Below are 26122 nucleotides of genomic sequence, written 5' to 3'. Positions count from 1 at the left end.
AAAGGGTGTGCTGTAAAGCCATCTCAAACAAATTGTGACTTGTGATATTGGGCTGTATAACCTAAATAAACCTAAATTGAATTCTTTATTATCCATATTTTTTTTTATTATTTTATACTTTTTTTTAATCTCTGTTTTCGTTTATTTATTTAATTTTAATTTATTTAATTTAATTTTAATTTCTGGGTCCCCATACATTTAGTCCTTATATTGGCTCCCCATTATAAGCAGACCTAAAGCCATTATAGGCTTCAGCTGACAGGTTGTGAGCCTCCTGTCCCTGCTGGGAAAAGACAAAGACCGACAGAGGGGGTTTACACACACACACACACACACACTGACGGGAGTTTCAGCTTGCAGCGGTGACGCACTGTGAGCTCACTGAGCCAGCTCAGTGTTTATGTCTTTTTTTCGCCACACACACACACACACAGAGGAGAGGAGCCAGAGAGAAGGGAAACCTCGCTTACCGGCTTTGCGGTTTTCATCCATTCCTTCTTTTAATTACACCTCCTGATTGAGTCCACTACATCTGATGATGCTCGTCTCTGAACACTGATTTCAACGCCTTATTTTCACCAAACCGGTAAGTCTGACAACTTTTTTTTGTTAGTAAGAGTCTGAATGGCTGCTGAAGCCGGTAGTTTAGTTGTGTCAGTCATTGCCGGCTCGCGTGGGGCTTTTCTCGCCGCAAAGCCTGTCCGACCGTCCTCACCACTTTTACGCACGGCGGTAATATGACATATTCATATGTTCTTATGAGTTTGTCTGGGACATTATGTGGCAAATGTTTATACCTAATTACTTGTGAACAAAGAGGTCCCTGCTTTTTTTTTTAATTGGAGTTAATACTCAAGACAGTAAATGTTTTAAATGACCAAATGGAATAGTTGTGTGTGCCTGCGCCATCCTTTATGGCTGTTTGATGTATCTCATATCGCCTTACGCGCAGACACGATTTTGCCGTGATGTTGGATGACAATTTGCCAGCTTTTGTTTTACTGATTTTGTTCGGGTTAGTCTGCCACTGAATATCTTTAGTTCAGTTAATATTACAGACTTATAATTACTATGAGGACCACTGAGTTTCGTGCTGTCTAATAACAGAGTGGGAGCATGCTTGACCCACTGTCATGGGTATGTGATGACCTCACTGGTAGTGTGATCCTCCTCCTGTCTTTTTAATGAAGTGAAACATCCAACTCCTGGCTCTACTTTGCTTTCATACTGTATTTAGCTTTGTAATATTTTATGATATGGAGACACAACAAGTACAGTTGACCAGTTTAGTCAAGTTAACTTGTGTTAAGCATAATGTAAATGCCAAAGCATGTTGCACTGAGTTTAACAGACAGATGAAACTCTAAAAATGTTGAATTATTACACTGTTTGCTCATCTGAACATGTGTCTGTGTGTCTGATCCCCATCACATATCACACCATACTGCTGTGGTTTTGGCAGGATGTTCCGCTGCGTAATGAGCGCACTGTGCAATGAGGGCAAGCTCCCTATGCACACACACACACACACACTTACACAAGAGCCAAGATGAGACTGTCATTTTTGGCCGAGGCCGTCTATTGTCTGAGACCAAATTCCTGCACGCTTGTATCAATAAGAGGCTTTCTCTCTCACACACAGCTATACGCACACACTTCCACCAGAAGAGGGCCACGTACAGCTTCACTGGCTCGTCTCTGGTGTTATTACGATGCAGGCGTTTTAAGGAAGGATTTGACAGGATTTGCAGAGTTTGTTCATGAGTACCGTCTTGTCACGGCACGTGCGAGCAGAGAATTCAACGGCACACAAAACATTTTAAATCACTGATACCGCCTGTTTTACAAGAAGACAGACTTCCTGTTTCCTGTTAGGTACTTTCACCCTTTTTGTGGGAAGTAACAGAGAACTGCGTGCGTGTCTTAAGTTGAGCAGTGTGATTGGTGAGGGTTGAGGAAAATCAGGGGCTTCTCATGGTTTGGCCAAAGCACATTTTATAACATGATATCACAAAAGTGGAATTGGAGGGGAGCAGAGAGTCCTCCCAAGTTCACACACACACTTAAAGAAGCATTTCACTGCTGGAAATATGATCTTTCCACAGAACTGGGCTGCCTACAAAGTAGAAAGATGCAAATACTTTTGAAACTGGTGCTTCATGATCAGAGAAAACAGTAAAAGGGCTGTGGCATTTGCTTTTGCTCAAGAGTTATGAAACCTACAGCTACCAGAATGAACTACACTGCACTGGACCAATAAACGCTCCCGCTGGTGGGTGACGTGACGTGAGCTTGTCTGTTTTGACACAGGAAACAATATGGCAGCCAGCTGGTATCAAATGATCTTGAATTACAGCGAAACAGTAACCTAAACTATGCCTCTGAAGACATGAAATAAGCAAGACAGTAACAGAATCTCTTTATATTTGATCAGCACTGCCTGGTTTTACAGTTTGCTCTGCTTCTGTGCTCTTTGTGTCCGTGATTGCAGGAATACGAAAATGCAGAAGTACAATCTGGGTTAGGGTTGCCCCGAAGGAGTTCAAGTGTCTCAGGGTCTTGTTCACGAGTGAGGGTAGAATGGAGCATGAGATGGATGGTGGTGAAGAGAGCTGAGCTGGAAGGTGGATCGTTCGATTTACTGGTCCATCTATGTCCCAACCTTCACCTATGGTCATGAGCTCTAGGTAGTGACCGAAAGAATGCAGCCGGTATACAAACAACCTAAATACGTTTCCTCCTTGAAGTGGCTGGGGTCAGGTTTAGAGATAGGATGAGGAACTCAGACATCAAGAGGGAGCTCGGAGTAGAGCTGCCGCTCCTTCAGATTGAAAGGGGCCAGTTGAGGTAGTTTGGGCATCTGATCAGGATGCCTCCTGAGCGCCTCCTGTCAGAGGTGTTCCAGGCACGTCCCACTGGTAGGAGGCCCGGGGCAGACCCAGAACATGCTGGAGGGATTACATACCTCATCTGGCCTGGGAACGCCTTGGGGTCCCCCAGGAGGAGCTGGAAAGCATTGTTGGGGAGAGGGACGTCTGCTGCCCGCACGTCCTGGGTTTGGATAAGCGGTTGAAAATGGATGGATGGACAATCTGTTTAAGCAACAGTCCTAGAGCCAGCGAAAATCTGCCAGATGATGTGTTTGAGCTAAGAGATGAGCAAGGAGATCCTGGCTGATGGAGGGAAGTTATCGCAGTTCATTCACTTATACTGCCCACAGTGTTATGATACAAAGCAGTTTGAGAACTGGCAAAGAACCCTGCTGCTTTTACCGCTGTGTTTATGGCTGCCATCTGTTGGACAAGGTTTCTGTCAGGTTTTTTTTTTTCTCCAAAGATCATAGTCTATTTTCTTCATACAACATCAAAACAGCACTGTGGTATCAAGTCACAAAATGATATTGGTCTTACTTGAAAACAACTACACACGTCAGTTTGCAAGATTTCACAAATTTGGGAGGACAATAATGTGTCTGAAGCCTCTTTATATAATCCCGTGGATAATATTTTGACTATTATCATCACGCTTTAGAGATTTTTTTGTGTGTGTGACAGATGAAGTATTCCCCCAGCATGATTTTAACATGTTTTTAACCTGCTGTAAAATGCTTTGAACACATCTGTGTGTCTCTTAGCGCACATTTCCTCCTTTGGTAGCAGCAGATAGTTGTTTAAATTTAGTTTAAATTGCCATTGAAAGACAGGAACACAGATGTATTATCATTTCAATGAGTGTATAAGGTCTAGTGTGCTAGATACTGTGGATGTGTGTCTTTTTGGCAGAAAGTCCCATTCTGTCCATCATATCGTGTGCTCAGCTGATGTTACAGTTAACTGCACTGGGCTTTACATCTGTAATTATACCACACACACACACACACACACACACACACACACACACACACACAAATGCCTTAATTAGGAGGTGGTGCATGTAGCCGTAGATTATCCTGAGCCAAATTTAACCCCCATTTGACGCACTACCCCACCCAACATTTATTGTACCATAGATGTATTCGTCGTTTTGGGAAGAAGCAGAGATGGCAGGAGAAGAAGAGGAAAAGAAATAAAGGTTGAAGTGTATTTGCTGCAGCTCGGAGCTGATAACAAACTTACATGTGGGGATTATCAGTGTAACTTAGCAGCCAGATGCTCAAACCCTGTTTGAGGATACTGTGTGCACATGGAGGTCAAAGACACAGCTAGGCTTTAATCAGGCCATCAGTCCTGTCATCTGTCTGTCTGTCCGTCCATCCAGCCAAAGTGGTTGGGAATGCCTCCAGACGCTCTTCCATCCCCGTGCCACAGCGGCCTGCCTGCCTCCCCAATGTCAGCCAGGAAACTCCGTGCCAAAGAAATTCCCACTGCAGCGACCGCAGATCTCGATCCAAGCTGGCTGAGCGCTTGGCACACGCAGATTGCTGGAGGATGGGATGATTATAGGGGGACCTGGACTCAAAAACCTTGGCAGACGTTGGCTCGAGCATTCAACCACACACATACACTTACAGTATACATGTACATACACACCCAAGTTTAATTATAAGTTAATGCAGTGGGCAAGCAGGATTTAATGCACAGCAGCATCCAACATTTACACCATGCATACTCCTTCTGAAGATGGGATTTTCCTCACGAGACCATCATGTCTCTTGTTAATATCCATCTCCTTATCTTCTGCACTCTTGAGACTTTACAGTAAAGTGAGCAAACTGCAAGTCATGCTGCAGATGGATTCCCTCACTTGAGTTCATTCTTTTGAAAATGAGGAAGTGAGAAAGAGCCGCTTCCCGGATGTTTCAGCTCCTTTGTGCCTGAAGTTTACAAAGGTCATCGATATCATAGAGTCATATTTTATCCTCAGGCATTTTTGCCTTGTGAGTTGTGTTTTGCCAGAGAAAATGTGACTTAAAAATAAAACCTACGCACACAGGTGATAAATTACTCCTTGGCTGGAGCCAAATGACATTTAAAAATGATGGATAATATAACAATATTCATCGTACATAGTGGTGGAAAGAAAGTATGTTAAATTACTCAAGTTCTTGTACAGTCTTGAGGTACTTGTACTGCACCTAACAATTATTTTTATTTTTGATTAATGTGATAATTATTTTTAGTCTATCAAATGTGAAGAAATAGTGAAAAATGCCATTCATATTTGCTTAAAGGTCCAGTGTGCAAGATTAGTGGCATCTAGTGGTGAGATTGCAGAACTGAAACTTCGTCCGTGTGCCAAGTGCATAAGAGAACTATGTTGGCTAATGCAAAAAATGTGCATGGCTCTATATAGAGCCAGACTCTGTGGAGGAGGACCCGCTCCATATGTAGATTTAAATAGCTCTATCCAAGGTAACGATACACAACAACTCTTATTTTCATGTGATTTTAAACTGATGGAAACATAGTTATGATTAGTATATACCATTTCAGCCGATAGATGCCCTTAAACCCTACACACTGGACCTTTAAATCCTGCAGCGATACCTTCAATGGGCTTGTTTTGTCCAAAACCTAAGGATACTCAATTTATTCTCATACATGACAAAGATAAACAGCAAATTGTCACGTCTGAAAAGCACCAGAACCAGATAATATTTGACATTTTTACTTATAAAAAGACTAAAATAATTAAGTCATCTTAAAATAGTTGCAGAATAATTTTCTGTCCATCAACTAATTGATTAATTTCCATTTATGGCCACTTTATACTTTAACTCCACCACATTTCACAGGAAAATACTATAGTTTTGATTCCATTCGATTTAATGATAATAGTTGTAAAACTATAAATCATAAAATCAGGTAAGATTTTAAAAGAGTTGCAGCAGTGTGAAGTGTAAATAGAAAGTGAAAGTGTAAAAAGAAAGAGTTTCAGACCTGTATCAGGAAGTCAGAGCTAGTTAAAGGTTAAAGTGAATAGATACGTTTAGCTTTCTTTTGAAAATATTTAGCGAGCTAGCCTCCCTGATATCTATAGGTAGTGTGTTCCATAGCTTTGGGGCTTAAGTGACCAGCTGATAACATACGAAGCAGTTAAAATAAGTACAAGGTAACTGTACTGTAACACTGTACATTAGTGGATGTAGTTTTACTTACTGTTTTAATGCAGGACACCTTACACCAGGACAACTCTTACACCACTGCCCCTTCATTACACTGACACACTGTATCTGTCATGAGGTTTCTACCTTGAGTGGTTGCTCAGTCACATTCCATTAGATGTGGCTCAGTCAGGACAGGAGCAGACTAATCTCGCCCTGCTTGGCCCGAGTTCATGACCTTTCCCCTCTGTCTCCTCCATCTGCCCTCTCACTCCCCACTGTGCACGGTTTAATGACAGTCTTAAAAATAAGATTCAAGAAAAGAGGGAAAAGAGAATGCAGACGTTTTGCTCCCCCACATGCCGGCTCTGGGGGCGGAAAGACGAATCTGCAAGCCGACCGCAATCTGTTAGCTGAGCTCGCCAGTAACCAATCGCTGGCCTGAAGTTGCCAGAACAAATCACACACCAGCATGTATGGGTCGATGGCTTTGTGACGAGGCACAAGTGAGTTACTGAGTGTGTGTGTATGTGTGTCATGTTTTGGAGAGAATCCACACAATCCCTCATGTGAGGAGTGCTACAGAGGTTTCAAAACAACCACCAGTAATGAAGATGTAGCCAACAAAGCAGGAAATTGAACCTCTCGTCTGTAGCAGCACTTTTATAGAGTTATTGAATACAACTCCAAACACAGCAGACTGAGCTCCAAAAATATATGTGGATATGTGAGTGTGCGTGTCTGTGGTTGGGTTCGCATGTTGGGGGCAAACTGCAGGGTTGCTTATCTGCTTCTTTCACCATCATCCACAGGAAGTTACTGTTAAAGGGACAGTTTTCACATATGTACCAACTATTGCAGTACACTCAGCACACATATGGATTTGTTTAACATTCCCACAGGCCTGCAAGATTCCCTGCATATACTGTGGCCTCCACCCCATGGACTCACTGACCCAGACGTGTATTAAAAGTAATAGGTTAACATTAAAAGCACTTTCTTGCTTTCTTGACGACAGTTGGATGAGTAGATTGTCACCACTTACATATCAGAGACACTTCATTGTTCCAGTGTTGCCTTCCTATACAGAACCAAACAATGCGGGCATCATGCCGCCCCCGTGTGAGATTTTAGATAGCATGCTGGCGTTGCAGAAGCAAAAGAGGCGTGACAGGCGTGACGTTTAACACAACAGAGTTGGCCTCTAGTGTGACATATATCATGTGTGTCAGACAGCGCTTTCTAAACGATGATAGTGGAACAACATAGCAGTAACAGTTATTTACCACCCCTGTTACATGGCAGTTGATCTCGTCCTCTGCTTGAAGTGTTAGGAGCTCCAGGACCTAATTGCCTTCCCAATATGCAGACATTTTCAGCTGTTGCTCTTCTTCTTTGAGTTAGCTGCCAACTGCTACCAACTAGTGATGTTATGCTCGAGCCAGTTTGCTCGACACAGTGTCGATCTTTTGAAGCGGAAGTGTTCCAAGACAGTGTTTCGATCCCTGCTTCAGCACGCCCACAGTCACATGACTCGTTACAGGCAGTCTTGAGGCTTTTTCAGGTCTTCCACTTAGATGCAGCTCTGACACACGGCCAGCAGATGTCACTTTTCTGACTGTATGAAATGCTTCGAAGCAGCGTGTCATTCTTGAAGCAGTTGTGTCAAAGTGGTTCACTGCTTCATGAAGCTTCAATTTCACCATCACTACGACTAACTAGCTGCTTTTTAAAATGTCCTGGTGGTAGGTTGCACACATGACATGTCATCAAAACGTGACACCTGTCCCATTCTGTTAACTGACCCGTTTACACAGACATCGATTCAGTGCTGTTGCTACCTCCACTGCTAGCTTAAAAATGAGATAACTCTGTCCCACATTCCGCGATCATACCTTTTATACAAAGTGACGAGACGCAGTAACAGCGTGAAATTCCTTCCTTGAACAGGCAGTGTAAAAGGGGATAGAAAGTCACAAAATCTACCTAGCAGCAGGCCTGCCATCAGGGGGGATCAAACAGTTCAGTTGACTCCGGCCCAAGGCGGGCCCATGAAAAGGTCTATGGTTAGCCCTTAAATTGGATCAAGTACTAACATTTACTACTGAGTTATATCCCTGATAATACAAGTTATATGTATATACCATAGACTGTATAAAAATAATGGACGTAGTCACCGTGACATCACCCATCGGTTTCTAAAGAGTGGATTTGAAGATCAAAATACTCTTAGACTGTATATGATAAATAAATGTATGTTTATCATTAAAACACATTTTATTGTGCCATCTGATACTCCCACCTCCACAGGTGTTGTGAAATGGTGCAGTCCATCTGACAGACGGGGTCAGATGCGCATCTATGCTAAGAATATACAAGCGTGACTAACTTGCCATTTTTCAAAATGGTGTATTTAAATATTTCTGCACAAACAGTCTTCCTGTGACAATCTCTGCTTTTCAAAATAAGGTCTTAAGACAGAGTGGATACAAAAGAAATTGTGAGGGAACTATTGTCTCTGTGCACTGACAACAGTTACGGTCAGGTTTAGCTTTTTATGGAGCTCTTTTCCCGAAATGTCATCAAAGTTTACATCTCTCTGCAAATAGTGAACACTTATCTTTCTTATCACTTCAGCTTCTCTTGAGAGCACGAGACATTGCGAAGACTTGTTCCCACAAGTGAGACGGAAATCTACAATTTAGCCTCACATCAAACAGCTCTTTTCAGTGCTCACCGTTTATTTAAAAAAATGGAGAGTAGTTTTGTGAATGAAATCTGTACAGACAGGACAAAATGTTTTCTGTACCTGAGCTCAGCTTCTTAAATTACAGAGAGTAGATTTTTCCATGGGCTAAAACAGTAGTTAATGAAATCCTCTGTGTTTGTTCGACAAATAGAGATAACATGTTGAAGTGTTGTTTTTGCACCACAGAAGCATGTTTGTGTGTGTGCGAATGGGATAGTTTTATTATAGTGCGCTTGCATGTGTGCTGACTTTTATATAGAGCTTTGTATGTGTGTATGGGTTGTGAAAAATAATTTAAGGTGTTGTCAACATAAGGAGTTGATTTACATCCACTGTTAATGATGCTGGTGACGTAAGGGAAAATACCAAACTCCAAAAACACCTACTCTCACACGCATTTACGCAGCTTGGATCGCCCCATGTTCTGGTTTTGTCGCCCTTGGTTCTTTTAGGGTTGTTTTGTAACCAGAGATGGTTTGTGGTTGGCTTCTGGTGGGTTAAAATAATGGCAGTGTCCTTGTCTTATGGAGAAAAAACAAGAATTAGTGAAGTTTTGGCTTGCTTGTAATCAAGCAGACCTTAAAAATGGAGATTTTGCAAAACAGGACTGAATGACATCTAAAAGCGTCATGGTTGGTCAGTGAAATTCAGTCTGGTTTTCATGTCTGCCACTTATGTAATGTGGCTTTAGAGAGGGACAGACATGTGAACATACTGGTTGGAAACTAATTTCAGTGGGCACTGAGTCTAAAGCGTGTGTGAATTTATGACCGAACCACAAGATGTGGCATCTGTTTCTAATGAACAAAAGGAAAGGAAACATTTCTGGCGATCACCAGAGTTCCCTTTGTATGCATTTGTATTCATGGTGGTTGTAAATTATAATGTTGTATTGTGGGATCTCCGGTTGCTGCAGTGGTCTGACTCTGGCTGTAAACAAGCTGAACACCTTACTGCGTCTGTCTGTCTTGCCTGTTCGTTTCCTCGGCCTCTCTCTGCACTCCCTCTGGTCAATTCAACCTCTCCCGTTCCACCTTGGTGATATCTGACAGCCGGCGTGCTGCAGAGACACAAGAGAGGCCTGTTAGGTTTCTGCCGGTGTACAGTTCCACTGGAAAACATGACGACTGACCATCACGTCAACCCAAGGACAGAGAGGAGGAATGACGGACTCAAAGAGACAGTGAGAGAAACGCATCCGCAGACATGTCTGAAGAAGCGACAACAGCCCAGTTATCAGACACGCTCCCCATAATGAGACATTGTCTAAACACTAACGTAGAAAGTGTTGGCGTAAATCAGCCTTTCATTTGCCGATAATGGGCACCTCCATTATGTCAAACAGAGGGTATGGTTGTCCCAATCACGTCGTTGTCATGCACGTGCACATTATCCCTTGGTCCACGAAATGTCTGATGGATAATGGAGTGTAATTACCTTAAACCTTTTTTTTGCCGGCTCAGTTCTTTTCTGTTGTATTTTACTCCATGGGCCGTTAGATAAGGAGGTGTTCCCCAAGGCTGGACAAGCTACGTGATCTAGTGGGCTTAATAGGTAGCCATTATCGGCGTGGGAACTTGGTGGTTGGCTTTTTTTTTTTGTCAGGTCTTTGTACTTCATGACGGAGAGGGAAATGCACGTCTTTTGAAGTGCTGTTGAAAGGGTTTCATCAGCCATTTTTGAAGCACCAAAGGGCCATCCAGCGTCTTTTATCAAACTGAGATACTCAAGGCTAATGCAAGGATAAATCTCAGTATTATGGACAAACTCATAAAGAATCAATAGAGTGTAAAGTCACTGCCCCATAAAAAATCATGTCTCTCCAAAAGGTCTTTGCTGTGAGGTCAGAATTCTTCAGGAAAAACAATGTTTCAAGCTTGGTGACGATGCATCTCTGAGATAATCTAATGGCTTTTTAAAGGGTTTTATGAGCCTAAAACAAAGCAGGATTTCTCAACCTGTATCAGAGAAAATAATCCAAAGCTTCTATATCCTTCTCTGACGTTGCGTCACCACACCTGCAGAGCATATGACAAAGAGGTTTAAACTCAGTAGTTGGTTAGAAAAAGGTGGTGAATCTGTGCACTGTCATCATTATTCATACCAGCCAAATATTACACAGCAAGTCAGAGGTGTTTACCTCTGTGTGGCAGAAAACTGTAAACCTGGTCTGGTCTATGGTCAGGCTCAACCATGTCAAAATAAAGTTAAAGAACCCCTTAACTACTTCCTCAAATGCCTTTTGGTTTGGGTTGAGCAAGTAAAAGTACTTGATCAGGTTAAGGTCATGTTCTTTGATGAGTTTGTCCAAGTATTCACTTCGCAGCAGACGTTGTCCAATATGAGAGCAAATTGAGGCTGTCAACGTGTTGCGTAACGCCAGCGTTGCTGCTTCACTGTTAAGTTCGCAAATACTGCTGCTTCTAAACATAGAATTTTATAAGCCCTGCTCCCGCCCCAGCATCTGCCTATAGCCTCCACATTTCCTTGGGGCAAAGTTTATTACTGTCACTCTGCAGTCTCTGCTGTATTAACCTCAGTGCAAATTTGCAGGGGTTGCTGTGTTCACGTAACACTTCTGGGCCAGCTTACTGGACTTTCCTGTTGTTCAGAAGAGTCTTTGAATAGAGAAGCTTTAAATTAGTTGTTTACAGCTAGCCTAATGTCAGGGCCCATGTTTCTTTGTAGTCTTTAAGGCACAGTCCAGATGTAACTAACTCAACCGCCATTTGTTTTGTTTTTTGGTTTCTGATTTTTTTTCCCCCCACAAAATAAAATCATAGTGTGCCTGAGAACCCAATGAAATTAACTGGAGACTGCAACAGGAAGGAGCAATTGCTTTAAACCCAGTGACATTAAATGTAATGCAACTGTAATTTGAACTAATTTGGGCTTATTTAGAGTACCAGACCACTAGTATTTTACAACTTGGCATGCTATAGGGGGAAATAATAACAAGAACATAACAATATAATGTGAACATGACAGGCAAGGCTGTCCTATTACTGCTTTGTGTGTCATATATATATATATATATATATATATATATATATATATATATATATATATATATATTGTCATGTTTTGTGTTTGCTACTAGCACACATCCACTTTGCAGTCTATTGTTGTGTGCATCAAAATCTGATTGTCAGGAGGTTTTCCTTGTGTCAGAATGCACAAGGGACATTTTGATTTACATCACAATAAATTGTGAAGAATGACAGAATGAGGATGACAAGAGGAGGAGAAGATGGAGAAATTGTAACAGCAATCAATGTTTGTTGCATCTTATCCCCCTTTTCTCTCCCATGTTTCCTATTTTCTGTCCACAAATGTTGTATGATAACAAAATGCTATAAAAAAACAACAACTGTGTGTGCTACAAAGCGATCACTTTTTTTAACGAAGACCTTATTTTAAAGATGAAGAGAGACCACTGCTTACCTTGATTAGGCTAATTTGAAGTGGTGGAGGATGAAAAGAGAGGCGTTAACTATCGACTAAGCCAGTGGTTCTCAACCTTTTTCGTGCCATGGACCCCTGAATTGATACACATTAGGTTACAGACCCCTATTTCATAAAATTTTATTTCAGGTAATGAAAAGATTTTGGTTATTAGATATGATTAAGACAAGAATTCTGTAGTTGTCAGTTTATAGTTTAGGAGATAACCCTGGAGGAAGTGAATGCTATGATCAGAATAGTCATTGTTGTGACTCTAAGGGTGCTTTCAGACCTAGAGTTCACTTGCTTTGGTCCGAATGAGTCACTAATTTTGTTACAAATTGCCTAGAGTTCATGTTCTCACAGCAGTATTTACAAGCGGACCAGATAAAATGGCTCACGTGAGAAAGCTGCTCTTGATTGGTCAGAATTATCCAGGAAGTAAACAAAACGTTGAAGAAGAGTACACTTGCAAGATAAATGTGACACTTTCTAATGTCACAATGGAGGGACAACTACGCAGGTTGATTTTAGCGCTGGTCATCGTGGACTATATTGCTGTCATTGTTCATTTTATTCAACACATACAGTTTGAAAACGAGGCGCAGCTCCAACTAGAAAACAATGTTTTGATGCATTGGATGTGCTGAATGTGCATATTAAGGCAGTACAGGAGGAGGTGCACATTAATAGTCCTCCAGGACTGTAACATGCTCATGTTTAACCCAAACAATGTGTCATGTGACTGCAGTTGGTTCAGATCGAGGTTGGAACACGTTCTCACCACAAATGAACCGCACCAGAGTTCGTTTGTAACCAGACCGAGACCACCTCTACATGAAGGTTTCGGTCTGGTTGTTTTGGCGCGCACCTAAGTGCGATTGCTGTGTTCACACCTTCCCAAATGAACCACACTTAGGGGGCAAACAAACCTGAGTTCGATTGAACCAAACAGGGCAGGTGTGAACGCACCCTAACTCACACTGGGCTCACTTCTAAAGTGAATGAAATAATGAAAGTAAACTATTCTTCATTTTTCTGTGGACCCCCTAGAACTCCCTCAAGAACTCCTGGTGGTCCTTGGACTACCATGGACTAAACCAGAGTTTGAATGTCTACAAGGCCAGAGTAGCATTTTAGCTACATTTTTATTAAACCATCTTACTCTGCCTAGATAGAAAACAAACCTGAGATCTCAATTACAGGAGTTAATGTGAGAATTCAAGTCATAAAGTTGTTGACTTAGCAGGTGGCTCATTGCTTACTGTTTTATGATCAGAATTTGTTCACAGAGTTTCACATATGAATGATCAGTAAGCATGACTGACATGTATTTTTGAGCCAGTAAACTTTACACTAAAATACATTGTGAAAATAAGATCATTACAGAGTCTCATGTCTGACCAGAGTCACGTGTGCTTGACAAACACGACTCTTTGTTTGGAAACCAACAACGCTACAGCTTGAACCCACTTCACCCTTGATCTCTCCTGCCGCTCAGTCACCTCACACTGAAAGGCGAGGAGTTCCACTCATTCTTGTGTTTCCTCTTTTGTGGTTCCTTCCTTCCTTCACAGCTTCATCCAGTAGGATTTCTCAGCTCAGCTGCTGCATGACATCAAGGAGCCAGAAAAAGCTCTCCAACAGATGAGCTGCGACTCCGCTCCTCGCCCCAAAAACCACCACAGAATAGAATAATGTCCGTGTTTTTGTCATGCCTCCACCATCACTTCTTTATTATGGCTATTTTTAGGTCCCCTGAACAAAACAGAAAATGTGACTGGTCATCTGATGTTGTCGCGACTTGTTATTGGAATGTGTCAAACAACAGCACCTAGGGTTTTGGGTAATTACTGTTTTACAGTTTTGGAAAAGTCGTCACAATCTTCTCCTTTTCCTCTGAGGTGTTTTCAAATTCTTAGCCTGTTTTTGTTGTTTTACATAAAATCATGAAAGTATCGTGGGTGTCGGTGTCTTTCAGCTTCTTTGTTGTGTATGCCGAGATATTCTGAGAGGTGTTAATATCCTTTTATATCCTGGTCTTTTTTACGCATGTGTCTGCTCCCCCTCTCTATATTTGTCTTTCTTATTGTCTTTTTTCTCCTTTCTTAATTGTCTCTCCAAACCCACGCATCCATGCACTCTTCAAACCAAAGCACATGTCCGACAGAGGCGTGAAACAAGCCCATTTTGAAAAAGGAAACGTGAACAATAAATTGCAATTACAGGATTGACGGTTCAAGAGTTGAGAGAGGAGGAAAGAGCATGTGGACGAAAAGTCTGAGAATTTGTAGTCTCAGACCAAATTACTGTTTTCATTTTTAGGTGCATCTGTGTTAGAAGATGTTTCAGGTCTAATGTTGACTATGTCAAGATTGCCTGTTCCATTAAGAACACGTCCAAGCCATAACATCAGCATCACTCACTAGATAGAGATCAGCGCTCAGACTTAATCAGAAAGGTAAATTCGGCTTCACACAGCTGAGTAGTTTTGTGATTTTGCCATGAGGTCGGACAAAAGGCTTTCTGGACATCTCAAGAGAGAGCAATGAAAGGGCAAAGACATGCTGCTGTAAAGTTATAAACTGTGTTGAGATTATAGGCAGGTGAATAAGGAGTCAAAGATTTCCTAATACAATGTTTTGACATTTTGGGAAATATTCACTTCAGGCTCCCAGAAACACAGCTCAGCCTTCCTTGCAATGTTTCCCAGTGGCCACTTGCGGTATTGCAGCGAATAAATCCCATCTGCGCCAAAAAGCATTTTCCCCATAGACCACAATTATAAAAGAGACGTCTGTAAAACTGTTGACAGGACACCTCGAACTGCTTACAAGGTAAATTATGAATCTTTCTATTCTGAGTTTTTGAACCATGGTGATTATGAATATGTAAAACTTTCTTCAAGCTGAGAAAAGCGATTTAAAAATCTGTGATGCTGCAGTAAATAAGTAATCAAGTAGGTAAAATTTATTTATATAGCACTTTTTACAGACATAGGTCACAAAGTGACATAGAGACAACGTGACGATGTGAGCCAAGTGCACAACTGCACATATTCAATAGGCTGGAGACATTTCTTTGCATATGCACCAGGATAGCAGGTGCCATCTTGGTGTCCGGTGTCTAGATATAATGATAAAGCTGTGATTCACTTTCTTGCTGAGAGATTAATGAAAAGATCAATGCCACTCTCAAATCTAAAGTTACAGCTAGCAGCTAGCTCAGTCTAGCTTAGCACAAAGACTGGAAACAGGAAACAGTTAGCCTGGCTCTGTCTAAAGGGAGTAAAATCTACCTGCAGCACCTCTACAGCTGGTTTGTTAAGGCTTTGGAGGTGGATTTTGTTACCATTGAACAGAATGAATCTAGCTGTTTCACCATGTTCAGTCTTGCTAGTCTATGCTAAGCTACGCTAAGCTAACTGGCTACTGGCTGCAGCTTCATATTTCCACAAACATGAAGCTGGTATCAGTCTTATCATCAAACAAAAATGTGCATTTCCGTGTTGAAATTCACATGTGGAACTACTCCTTTAAAAGATGATGGAGAATTCTGCACTGCTGTTGGCACTTGGTCATGGACGCACTGAAGGAAGAGAGGGATGGGTTTTTGAAGGCGGACAAAGCCACGCATGGACACAGGGGCGGTCATGTGCCATGTAGGTCCAGTGGAAGTTCCACGTGTGGCGGTCGCCTCTGTTGTGGTTTTGTGGTGAAAACCTCAGACAAACTGGACTTAAATGCAAATGCATCACATGCAGACAATGCTGGCGTGAATCGGGCTGACTTCTGAGAGCAGTGGTCAGGCAGCTGGCACGTTTTTAATAGCCTTCCTGGACACGCTTTCACATGCATTCTGTATTTGAAGCACATTTTCACTGCATGTGTCACTGCTGCTTACACTCACTGCTTTTTACTAGTGGATTGCAAGCAGGGGGAATGGTTGACAAATTGCTGTTTCATTTAGTGATTTCTCTTAAACCAAAAACCTTTGTATTGACTGGAATCACATGAGGAAAGACTTTATAATGGTGCATTATGGAAAAAATGACTTTTGGCAGATGCTTTTGTGCCTCTTTCTGGAATGGGCAAGCCTTTTCAAACATGAGCTCAGTCTGCTGTATGCAATGATTTGGGATTACATGCATTCATCACACTATAAATCAGTTTCACCTTGCTCTGCTGAAGTTCAGTTGTTTCGGTCACTGCACTTCGGGAGGTCAAGCGAGTCCCGCTGCGGAAAACCGACATTCCTCAACCCCTCTAACCCCGTCCAATTTGTTACTTGACACTTTCCCAAAAAAGAGGTACTTAATTGCAGGTCCCATTTTTGTTTTGCTCTCTCTATCATTGTCGTTTTATTGATCATTTTTTTTCATTTCTCTCTCTGCTGTGTGTGCTCGTGTGTTGCACATGTTTGCACGAGTGTGCTATATCTTGGTGCGCATGTGTGACTTGTAATTAGCCCGTTGCTCTGGTCTGTATGGCATTTTAACAAATACTTCTATATATATCATTGTATCAGGCTGAAGTTATAGCAGTTTCACTCACTGCCACTTTCTCGTCTTTCCATCCTTGCCTCCCTCATCTCCTATTCCTCCACAGCTCTATCGGTCCCTCAGCCCTGAGTGTTGTTTTTTCAAACTAGTGGTTTTTCCGTCCGAGCTTTATCTTTCTCTTCCTCCCTGAAATTATGCTTCAGTAGCCTGTCATTGGCACGAGGGCCTCGCTGGACCAAAATCATAAACTCGTTACATTTTTTATTTTCTTGTTTGTGTAAGGCACAGCTTGGTGTTGGCTGGATGTTACGGCATTCCAGATGTGTGTGTGTGTGTGTGTCTGTGTGTGTGTCTTAATGCACAGATAATGTGTAAGACACATCAGCACACACTTACTGCCCACTTACACTGTGGATATGCTGCACAGGTGAATGTGCCGTGTGTCTTCTCTGTGCTGACCACACAGAGGAAGAGAATGAACGGGTCTGAGTGGAGAAGTGTTGATTTGCTTCCTAACTAATGTTTAAAACATTATGTTTTGCTGCGTGGTCAAAGGTGAAGAGGTCCATTAAAGTGGCCTCACCCCTCACACACAACAACACACATGCACACACACACACACACAGACACACACACTCTCTGTTTTAGCTGTGATAGAAGGGGCATGTCCTAAGGACGTCAGGGGTGTGTCTGTGGTCAGAGTGACTGTATAAGACACAGGCAGGTACATTGAATTCTACATTCAGCTACACTAGACTTTCAAGTTTGGTGTCACTTCTCAGACTTCTGGAGTTGCACTTTAGTGTTAACTCTGTTTTAGGTTTTGGTTTTTAATCTTAATTTTGTAGTTGTAAAGTCCAGTAGTCTATTTAACGTCACTTGTCCAAGTAGCACCATAAACGACTTTTGTCAAGTGTTGCTCTTAGACAGCTGTAAGAAAGTTAGACTTGAGTTTGGTCCTGACTCAGCATTTATAGCAGCCTATACAGCATCCTTGCTGAGTTGCCACGGCAACTGTGTCAATCAGCTGCAAGTCTGGGGTAAGTATGCCGCTCTGCTTTTCTCCTCTCGCTCTGATTTTATTGCTCTGTCTTGTATTCCAGCTTTCTTCATCTCTATCTTTCTCCATCTCCTCCTCCACTTTTTCATCTTTTCTTCCTTCTCTTGTCATCCTCATTCTGTCATTCTGTTTTTCTTTCTTTCTTTCTCTGACATATTCCAAATACATCTAATGTTTTGGCTTTGGTCAGTGGCTGTTTTACAAGCTGATTTGGGTTCAGTCAGTCTGTCAGCTACATTTTCTTCTCTTGAGTTAAAAGTAAAAAGAAAAGAGAAAAAGAAAAAACATCTTTGGCATATTCGGCTGTCAGATATAGTCATATTCACAGGGGCTGAAGTCATGCAATGTGATACGTGCTAAGAATGTAGAATTATGTTGTGTGAGTCTCTCATGTCTATAATTTTGAAAGTAAAATCTCCACCACAAATAACCTGCTGCATGCCGGGTGCCCTCTGATAATACTGGTCCTGTGTGAATTCACAGTCCTGTAATTGCGGTCACAAATAAGAGCGCAGGGTGCGACGAAATGCGTCCAACAAACTGTTTTATTGTGTGAGTTGCTTTCTTAATAGGATGCTGTGGGGCATACAGTGAAAAAAGTGATTGCTGAAGATTATTATTTGTGTCGCAGCAGTTTTACAAATTGTCATAACATGATTCTTTAATAGGATTCTGGATATTCAGTGTTGGTTTTGATCAGTCAGACACACTGCACCTTGAGCTGTCACAGAAATTGAACCTATAGTCCTCTGCATATTTGGTGGCCACCCTGCTGGCTGCCCTGCTCTGCTGCCTTTTTACAGCAATGTCAAAAATATCTTCATGCTACTATGCAGTTTGGACATTTTACATTAAGCAGTGTAAAGTCAAATGTGAGGGTGAGCCAGTTTAAGTGCCAGGATGCTATATTTGGAGCCAAGAATTTCTCATTGATAAGTGACCTCGGATTGGATTTCATTTTAGTCCATGAAGTTATACAGAAGCTTTAGTACAGGGCAGTAACAAATGCCTTGCTGACCACTTGTTCTGTGTGCATATAGATACATATGTATGCGAGCGCACTGTAGGGATTTATGCTATTTTAAATAAGCTGTTGACAAATGTTTTCCGTCTGCAAATTGCTAACTTTAGAGATGACACCATTGTTTTGCTGTTATACCATCTAAACACATGCCCCATAAGTGAAGAGTTAAAGAAGGGGTTTGACTTTTTATTTACTTCCAGTATCCAAAAAAAAAGACACTGCAAAATAAAGCAGCACAATCATCCTCAAGACTGTTTTTCTACCTCACCTAAATCTCCGGAAATGCTCATCCCAGGGCAGCTATCATCAAGCATTGAGGAAAGTCAGCATGTGTCTGCAAATGAATATGTTGCGGCATGAATAACTGCTTTAAAAGGTGTATTTGAGAACCTAAGGCCTAAAGATAGCCAGAGAAAAGCCCTGGTTCATTCACTCCTGTCCATAAAAAGAAGCTGATTCATGATAAATGTTATTTACAGGTATTGTCCAACTGCTCCTTACCTCCCTGTCACTCGAGTCACTGCACTCCGGATAAGTCGCAAAGAGTGACTCAGGTGTTTTTCGCCATGTGACGTGTGGTTTTGTGTGAGTGTGCATGCCTGTGTGCTGGATGTATGTAGAGGTGTTGTAAAGCTGTGTTGTGATATGTCATGCTGTTATGTGTCATCTATATGTGAGTTGGCACTTAAACGGTCCATAAATTGTGTTTGCAAAAAGGGCTCAGTTGTGTTGACCAAGGTGACATGCTTCATCTTTATTATCCACTTTAAAACCCATGTGACCGTGTTCTAAAATGTGATTATCCCCGTTTTCTGACGTGTTTCTGTGCCCTCTCTGCTTTCAGATCATATGAACATAGAAGAATACATTGAAGAAGATGAGGAACCACCTTTGCTGCTCCGCTCTCGTCCTTCTCACGGTAAATATTCACATTTGTGTGTATGTTGATGTACCGTATAGACCAGGTGGCATGTAGGTGAAGATTTAGTAAGTGAGTGCAAACCTTCACTGACTCATGAGCTTGTGTGTCTTCCAGGTGTTTGGCTGTGGTGGGACTGCAGCAGTGCAGTGTCGGTGGGGGGAAGGGTGTGTGTGTCTGCAATGCCCTGCAGGCCAGGAGCCCTCCAAGGTGAGACTACAAACTGAAATAAAAGCGATTAATAACAACTTAACCTGCTCTAAGGGACATTTTTGGTACAGTATAGTACTTTTTGTCCCCTTAGAGATCACAAACTATCCCGCCATGTTACGTAATTATACCCCCCTACCTGCTTTAAATGCACTTTTTTCCAGCAAGGTGCATTTTTTCCTTATTCTGTATGATATAGAGCTTAAAAAATAAAGGGTAGAGAGTGCAAATGACTTAGAGCCAAATGTCGAATGTATGTATGAATTTTCATGTACATATTTGTGGTGATTCACTGTGAACAAGTGCCTCAATTTAAACCCTCTGGCCTGGGATCTTCAGTTAAATTTCTTCTCTTACCTTTTAATTGATGTTTCGGGTCACCACAGTCATAAACTAAGTTATTTGCTTACATAAATCGCGGTTTAATGATGGAAAACATGCATGACATTGCTTTTTAACCAAAGGGGGATTTTTGTTGAGGTGTGTCATGTTTCTCTTTAGTTGCAGGTTGTATTTATGAAGTTATAGTAGATCACATGCTGTTACTGGCACAACAAAACTACCATTCATCACTTAGATATCTGTGTTTACCTTTGCTGAAGCTATTTACGTTCATAGTAACTTCATCCTACAGATATATTTGACATACAAGGACAGAGGTCCTCAGGGACCTCAAGGATAAACTACTATAAGACACAACCAGTATAGAAAAATTAGTGATATTATTATTGTTATTTGGGGAAAAAAAGGAAAATATGTACTTTTCTTTAATACAAATTGCAGTTTTTCCAAAATGCAATCCGCATTAGTACTGTTATTACATTTAGTTTTCAGTAATTTCAAGTAAACATCATTGCATGTTGTGTTTACATGGCAAAACCAACCAGAGGGCTTTTGAGCCCAATATAAAATCACTAAAATAAACCGACAGTCCTTCAAACTGTTTTGTCTTTCAGTACAAAAGTAGACGGAGACCTTGGTCTCAGTAAGACCCCCTGTCAAAATAAAGGTTTGTCAATGAGGGGTGTTTACATAGAGCTATGAACACCACACGCTACAGGCAGTTATAGCACAAGATCTGGGTCATGCTATGCATACTGACATGTGACAGGAGTTCTGTGTTTGGGAGCGAAGGCAACAGCCTGTTTTTTGAGTAGATTTCCCAGCGATGGATGTCCATAGCAGAGGGTGGAGTTTTTCTTGAATTGATCAATTGAATTCGATAGTCATAAAACATTTCATTATGACATCATGTAAAGTATTTAGGGTTGCTGACAGAGTGCATGAGGAAATCTGTGTCTGCTGCATCTGTGTCTGACCTGAAGTGGCTGATAAGTGCCTCTACCTCCCTCTGATAGTGTGTTATACTCTATTTTCGGACCAATGGCAAACATGAACTCAGTAATTTGTTTCATCCATTAAAACTGTATAGGTGGAATTGGGTGCTTTTGACCAGGGTTACTTTTAAAAAGAAGCTAAAACAGAAAAAGAAACAAACTGATTAACAAAGTCATAGAGATTTGCAGGTACCTCAGTAGGATGAGGGATAGAGAAGATCTTATAATTCCAGTTATTGCAGACACTAACCCTCTGAAAACATCAGTGGGATGCTTCCTTTTCTGATTTTGCAGCCTCTGTTGCCTCTGAGTTTAGAAGTTTATTTCTCTCTTGCCAGGCTTGTGGGCAGATCCAAAGTCCAACAGAGGAAGTGCAATGTCAGTTGTGCCCAACTGGAAGCTTTTCAGACGCATTTGACTCTGAGGTTTGCCGCCCGCACGCCTCCTGCGAGATCCTCGGCCGCACGGTTGCAACCCCTGGCACTGCGACTTCAGATGCTGTCTGCGGGGACTGTCTGCCTGGGTGAGGCCCACCTGTCCACTTATTAATCCACAGTGAAACTGTAGGCTGGACATTCAAAGTGCTGTGCTCGAACATGCACCTCATACACTTTTTTTTGGTTCTAATTAAAGTCCTGCGATTTTCACTGTGTCGAGAGAACAGGAACACACACACACACACACACACACACACACACACACACACACACACACACATACATGACGTCACTCACCGCAATGGGCAGGCACATTCAAGCACCATAGGACATAACATGCCACAGGCTAAAACCGCTTGTTCATTCTTTCTTTGTTGAGTGGACCTCCTCTTTTCTGTTCCCTCTGTCCGTCTCTCTAATTATGCTCTTTCCTCCTCTTTCTTTTTCCATTTGCAGGTTTCACTTCACTGCCACAGGGGAAGTTTCCACCCAAAGTCCTTGTGTGAAAAGTGAGCATGATCCTGCAGCATGTGTCTGACATTGTGTTTAACATCACATGCTCCATCATTTCATATACAATCATAATTTGTTCCTTATGGAAACAAGAGTATGCTTTTACATCCTGCTCTCTTTCTTCTTCTCCTTCCTCTCAGCATCTTTGCACGTCAGGACGGTGCGCACAGTGGGTAAAGGTCCATCCAGCGGTGCAGGAGGGCCGGTCAACGGCACAGTGGTACGCAGTGCTGAGGAGAAGACGGCAGAGTACGCTGTGTTTGCTCTGGTGCCAATCTTCTGCGTGATGGGCCTGTTGGGTATCCTCATCTGCAACATCCTAAAGAAGAAGGGATACCGCTGCACTGCTGACAAGGAGGGAGGGGATGAAGAAACTGCCACACCACAGAAAGAAGGTGAGAGAGATGAAATGAGAGGAATTGGAGAGGAATAAAAGTTAGAAAAGAGAGCAAAATATAGAAAATTCCACAGAGAGTGATACTGAAACTAGCATTTATGTTCAGGTTGTTGTCACGTTCGGCCATTAAAGCGCCAAATTAGCTCGCACAAGATGTGGTCAAGTGTTGTCAGGAGTCAGGGCAAAGCCAAGCCCAAAGGGCAGTGTCCCTTCGTGCAGCCACAGGCCATGTATCTCTGTGATGTGACTGCACGCTAGTCTACATGGGAGGCTTTTTTTTCCCCAATCTCTTTGAACTTTGACCTCGCAGGGGTCAATACATGTCAAGCATGTGTTTTTCTAAGCACGGACTGTTATTCTTGTAATTTTCCTATCTGAAAAGGGGGAAAAAAAAGCATTCCCATCAACTCACTCACCCTGCTGACGTCAGAGAGAAACTGACTTGAGCAAACACAGAGAGATTTATAAAGAGAGGCAGGGGAGGGCAGAAGAAGAAATGGGGGACGGGGGTGGTATTAACTGGAAGAGGGATTGATATCAATGAATGGAAAAGTAAAGAGAGTTTAGAGAGCGACACAGAAGGATCAAGCAATAAAACAAGTGTTGAGTTACCACACCCGTTGTTAGCAGTTTGCTCAGTCTCAGAGTAACACGAGTGCTCTTTATCCCTGTCCTTTGGAAGTATATTGTTCAGGAGGAGTCTTAGATCTGGAGTTCTGCAGTATTTGACCTAAGTAGGAGTCGATTTTTCTCTTTGAGTCCAGAAATCTGAGGTCAAGTCACCTGTGGTATCCATACAATACAATGTGAGAAGTACAGTCACTTCTCCTTTATGCACCCGTACGTAACATGGTGTACGTCATAACTGTAACATTGATCAGAGCAGCTCTTTGTGTGGACTGTCTGGTATGTTTCCACACAGAACATCTGACATTTTGATAAACTATGTCTGCTGCAAGGACTTGTTTATAGCTGCACAAACTCCAAATGTGAGTCAGAGAGAGTTCATTTGATTTAGCAAACATTGCACATTGTGTTAGCCTGGTTGCCTCATGCTAACAGTGGACATTGCTGAAAGCAATAGTTTGTTTGGGAATTATTGGGAAATTCACTTGTTTCCTTGCTTAGATTAGAAGATTGATACCACTTTCAAATGCATGCATGCAGTCACAGCCAGCAGGTAGTTAGCTCAGCTAACACACAGGGGGAAAGGTCACTAAAGGTCTCTAGTTATTATAAAATGTTAAATTGTAGTTTTTACTCCTTGTTTTTTGTACAAATTAAACAAATAAGATGTAGTATACCATTTTAATTAGTGAGCTTTAGTGGTTGTAACTGTTGAGTAGAGCTAGGCTAAAGTTAGCTATATCCCTGGGGACTTCCTATTGCTGTGACGGCCAAAAATGCCAAAGCCCTAGTTGTCCAAAAAATGTCCCATCAGACGGAATGTCCATATCTCCAATAGTCCGTTATCAAACACTTATGGCTCCTTGGAGTGTGTTTCTCTGTAAATACACACTCCTTTTAGTTACAGCAGCGGTTTCAACCAGGGTCCAGGGACCACCAGGGGTCCCCAAGAAAATTGGGAATGGATTATTTTCGCTATTTAGAAGTGAGCCCAATGTCATAAGGGTGACTATTCTGATCATGCTTCACAGTAATACCCTCAGCTGTATTTGAAAACTGCAGAATTCTGGTCATAACCAGAACCAACAACCAAAATATTTTCAGATGAAGGTCCCTGAAGCGAAATCTTACCAAATGACTGTCCATGCCCTAATGTGTATCCATTCAGGGCTCCTTGACATGGAAAGGTGGAGTACCATTAGGACAAGACAACCCAACTGCCAGAAAAAGCATATTCACATCGTGCGTTTCTGTAAACCACCATTATATACACTACTTTGTAGTGGATATGTTGAAACTTTAGTTGCTCAGCAACACTGTGGTGAATGTGTAATTAGGTTTGGGCACAAAAAATACTCTGTTATGTAGAGTTTGGTAGCACAAAGGCTGCTTGAGAAGCAGGGATGGGTTGGTAAAATACACCAGGGATTGGTGGGAAACTAAAACTAACTGCAGTGGGTGTGTATTTTTGGAGAAACGGGACTTCGGAGCAATGGCTGTTGTTTTTATGACTAACAGGCTGTCAGACAAGTGGGCTTTTGTTGCAGGCAATTTTTGGACTAAGGGGCCTTCGGAATTTTGGGCCACTGGAACAATGGCATGGCACCAGTCTCCATGCTAAGCTAACCACCTGCTGGCTGTAACTTCATATATAACAAACAACTGTGGAAGTGGCACCAATCTAATCATCTAACTCTAGACAAGAAAGCAAATGAGTGAATTTCCCAAAATGTGAAGTTGTCCCTCTAAACAGCTATTTGCTTCCAGAGGCTACATAAGGAACAAATCAAGCTGGATAATTTACACGTTCAAGTATTATTTTCCTCACTTTTCGCTACCCCTTTTAATGCCATATAACTATCTGTGTACCTGTGCAGTTAATGTAATTTACTGTGTAAGCATAAACAGATTTAAAGGCTAAGCTGGCTTATCCCTCTCTGTGTTAGGCCAAGTAGCCATACGTAGTGCCAGGTATCAGCAGTGTCAGAGCACAGCTGCCGCCTCAACAGATCAGACTTTCCTTCAGCCCGTTCTGCGTCAAGAAAATGTTTGCGTTTGCACAACACCTGATGCTTTGGATGACTTACAGTCTGTCATTAGGATTAAAATGTTAAACTAAGTGGTGACTTTTTCCCATTTCAGCTACAACTACCAAGTAATTTGTGTCTTTTATGGTTTAGAGATGTTTAGAGAGATCTATTGTGTCACCAAGTCTCAAGAGCACATGTTGCTGAGGCTGTGTGGCGAGTTTAGAGATCCATGGCAAACAGATCTGGTAACAGATTTCATGATAAGCCTCATTAAGTCTCATTGTTTCATTTGTCATAAGCAGAAAGTCTAGCCTAAAAATGACATGCATTACACATTGCCAAAAAAATCCTCAACCATCTCATCACTGCATGTGCTTTTGAAGCAAAGCCTGTACGAAGATGATTTCCGGCGCCTGCGAGGACAAACAGAGGTCATTGCAACAGTATTTTGGTCACTGATCTCGTTTGCAGCGTTGCCTCGGTCTCTTCCTCTCCAAGCGCTTTGTTGTGAAACTTAAGACGCCCCTGCACCCAAAGTGAAACTCCCTGATCCCTCACCCCCCCCACTGCTCCGTCTATACTCTCCATTCATCCGGCTTCTTGGCTCTCTAACACCCCCTCCGCCTTCTTATATGAACATGACACTATCCATCCATCTCTCCTTTCCCAGCCGGATCAATAATTCAATTGGGTCCTCACCTCACGGTTTATGTCTCTTCTTACTCACTCCTCCCTCCTCTCCTTCTCTGTCTCCTCACCTTGTTCCTTCTTCTTCCTCTGTTCCATTTTTTGATCTGGTTTGTCAATTTCTATAGCTTGTCTTGCTCGAAG

At 42.0% G+C, this 26122-nt stretch overlaps 1 protein-coding gene across 1 annotated transcript in view; it reads left to right on the top strand.

Annotated features, from left to right (window-relative positions):
* Positions 1-339: 339 nt before the first annotated feature.
* Positions 340-26122, top strand: part of relt (RELT TNF receptor) — a 35176-nt gene continuing 9393 nt past the window's right edge. Inside the window, exons 1-6 of the mRNA XM_033630908.2 lie at positions 340-586; positions 19666-19740; positions 19858-19950; positions 21626-21810; positions 22181-22233; positions 22378-22632. Of these exons, the coding sequence (XP_033486799.2) occupies positions 19699-19740; positions 19858-19950; positions 21626-21810; positions 22181-22233; positions 22378-22632 (628 nt within the window). The 5' untranslated portion in view covers positions 340-586; positions 19666-19698. The remainder of the gene's footprint in view (positions 587-19665; positions 19741-19857; positions 19951-21625; positions 21811-22180; positions 22234-22377; positions 22633-26122) is intronic.

This window comes from Epinephelus lanceolatus, chromosome 4, assembly GCF_041903045.1.
Source record: "Epinephelus lanceolatus isolate andai-2023 chromosome 4, ASM4190304v1, whole genome shotgun sequence".
NCBI lineage: Eukaryota > Metazoa > Chordata > Actinopteri > Perciformes > Serranidae > Epinephelus > Epinephelus lanceolatus.
This window is presented reverse-complemented; position numbering and strand designations above follow the sequence as displayed.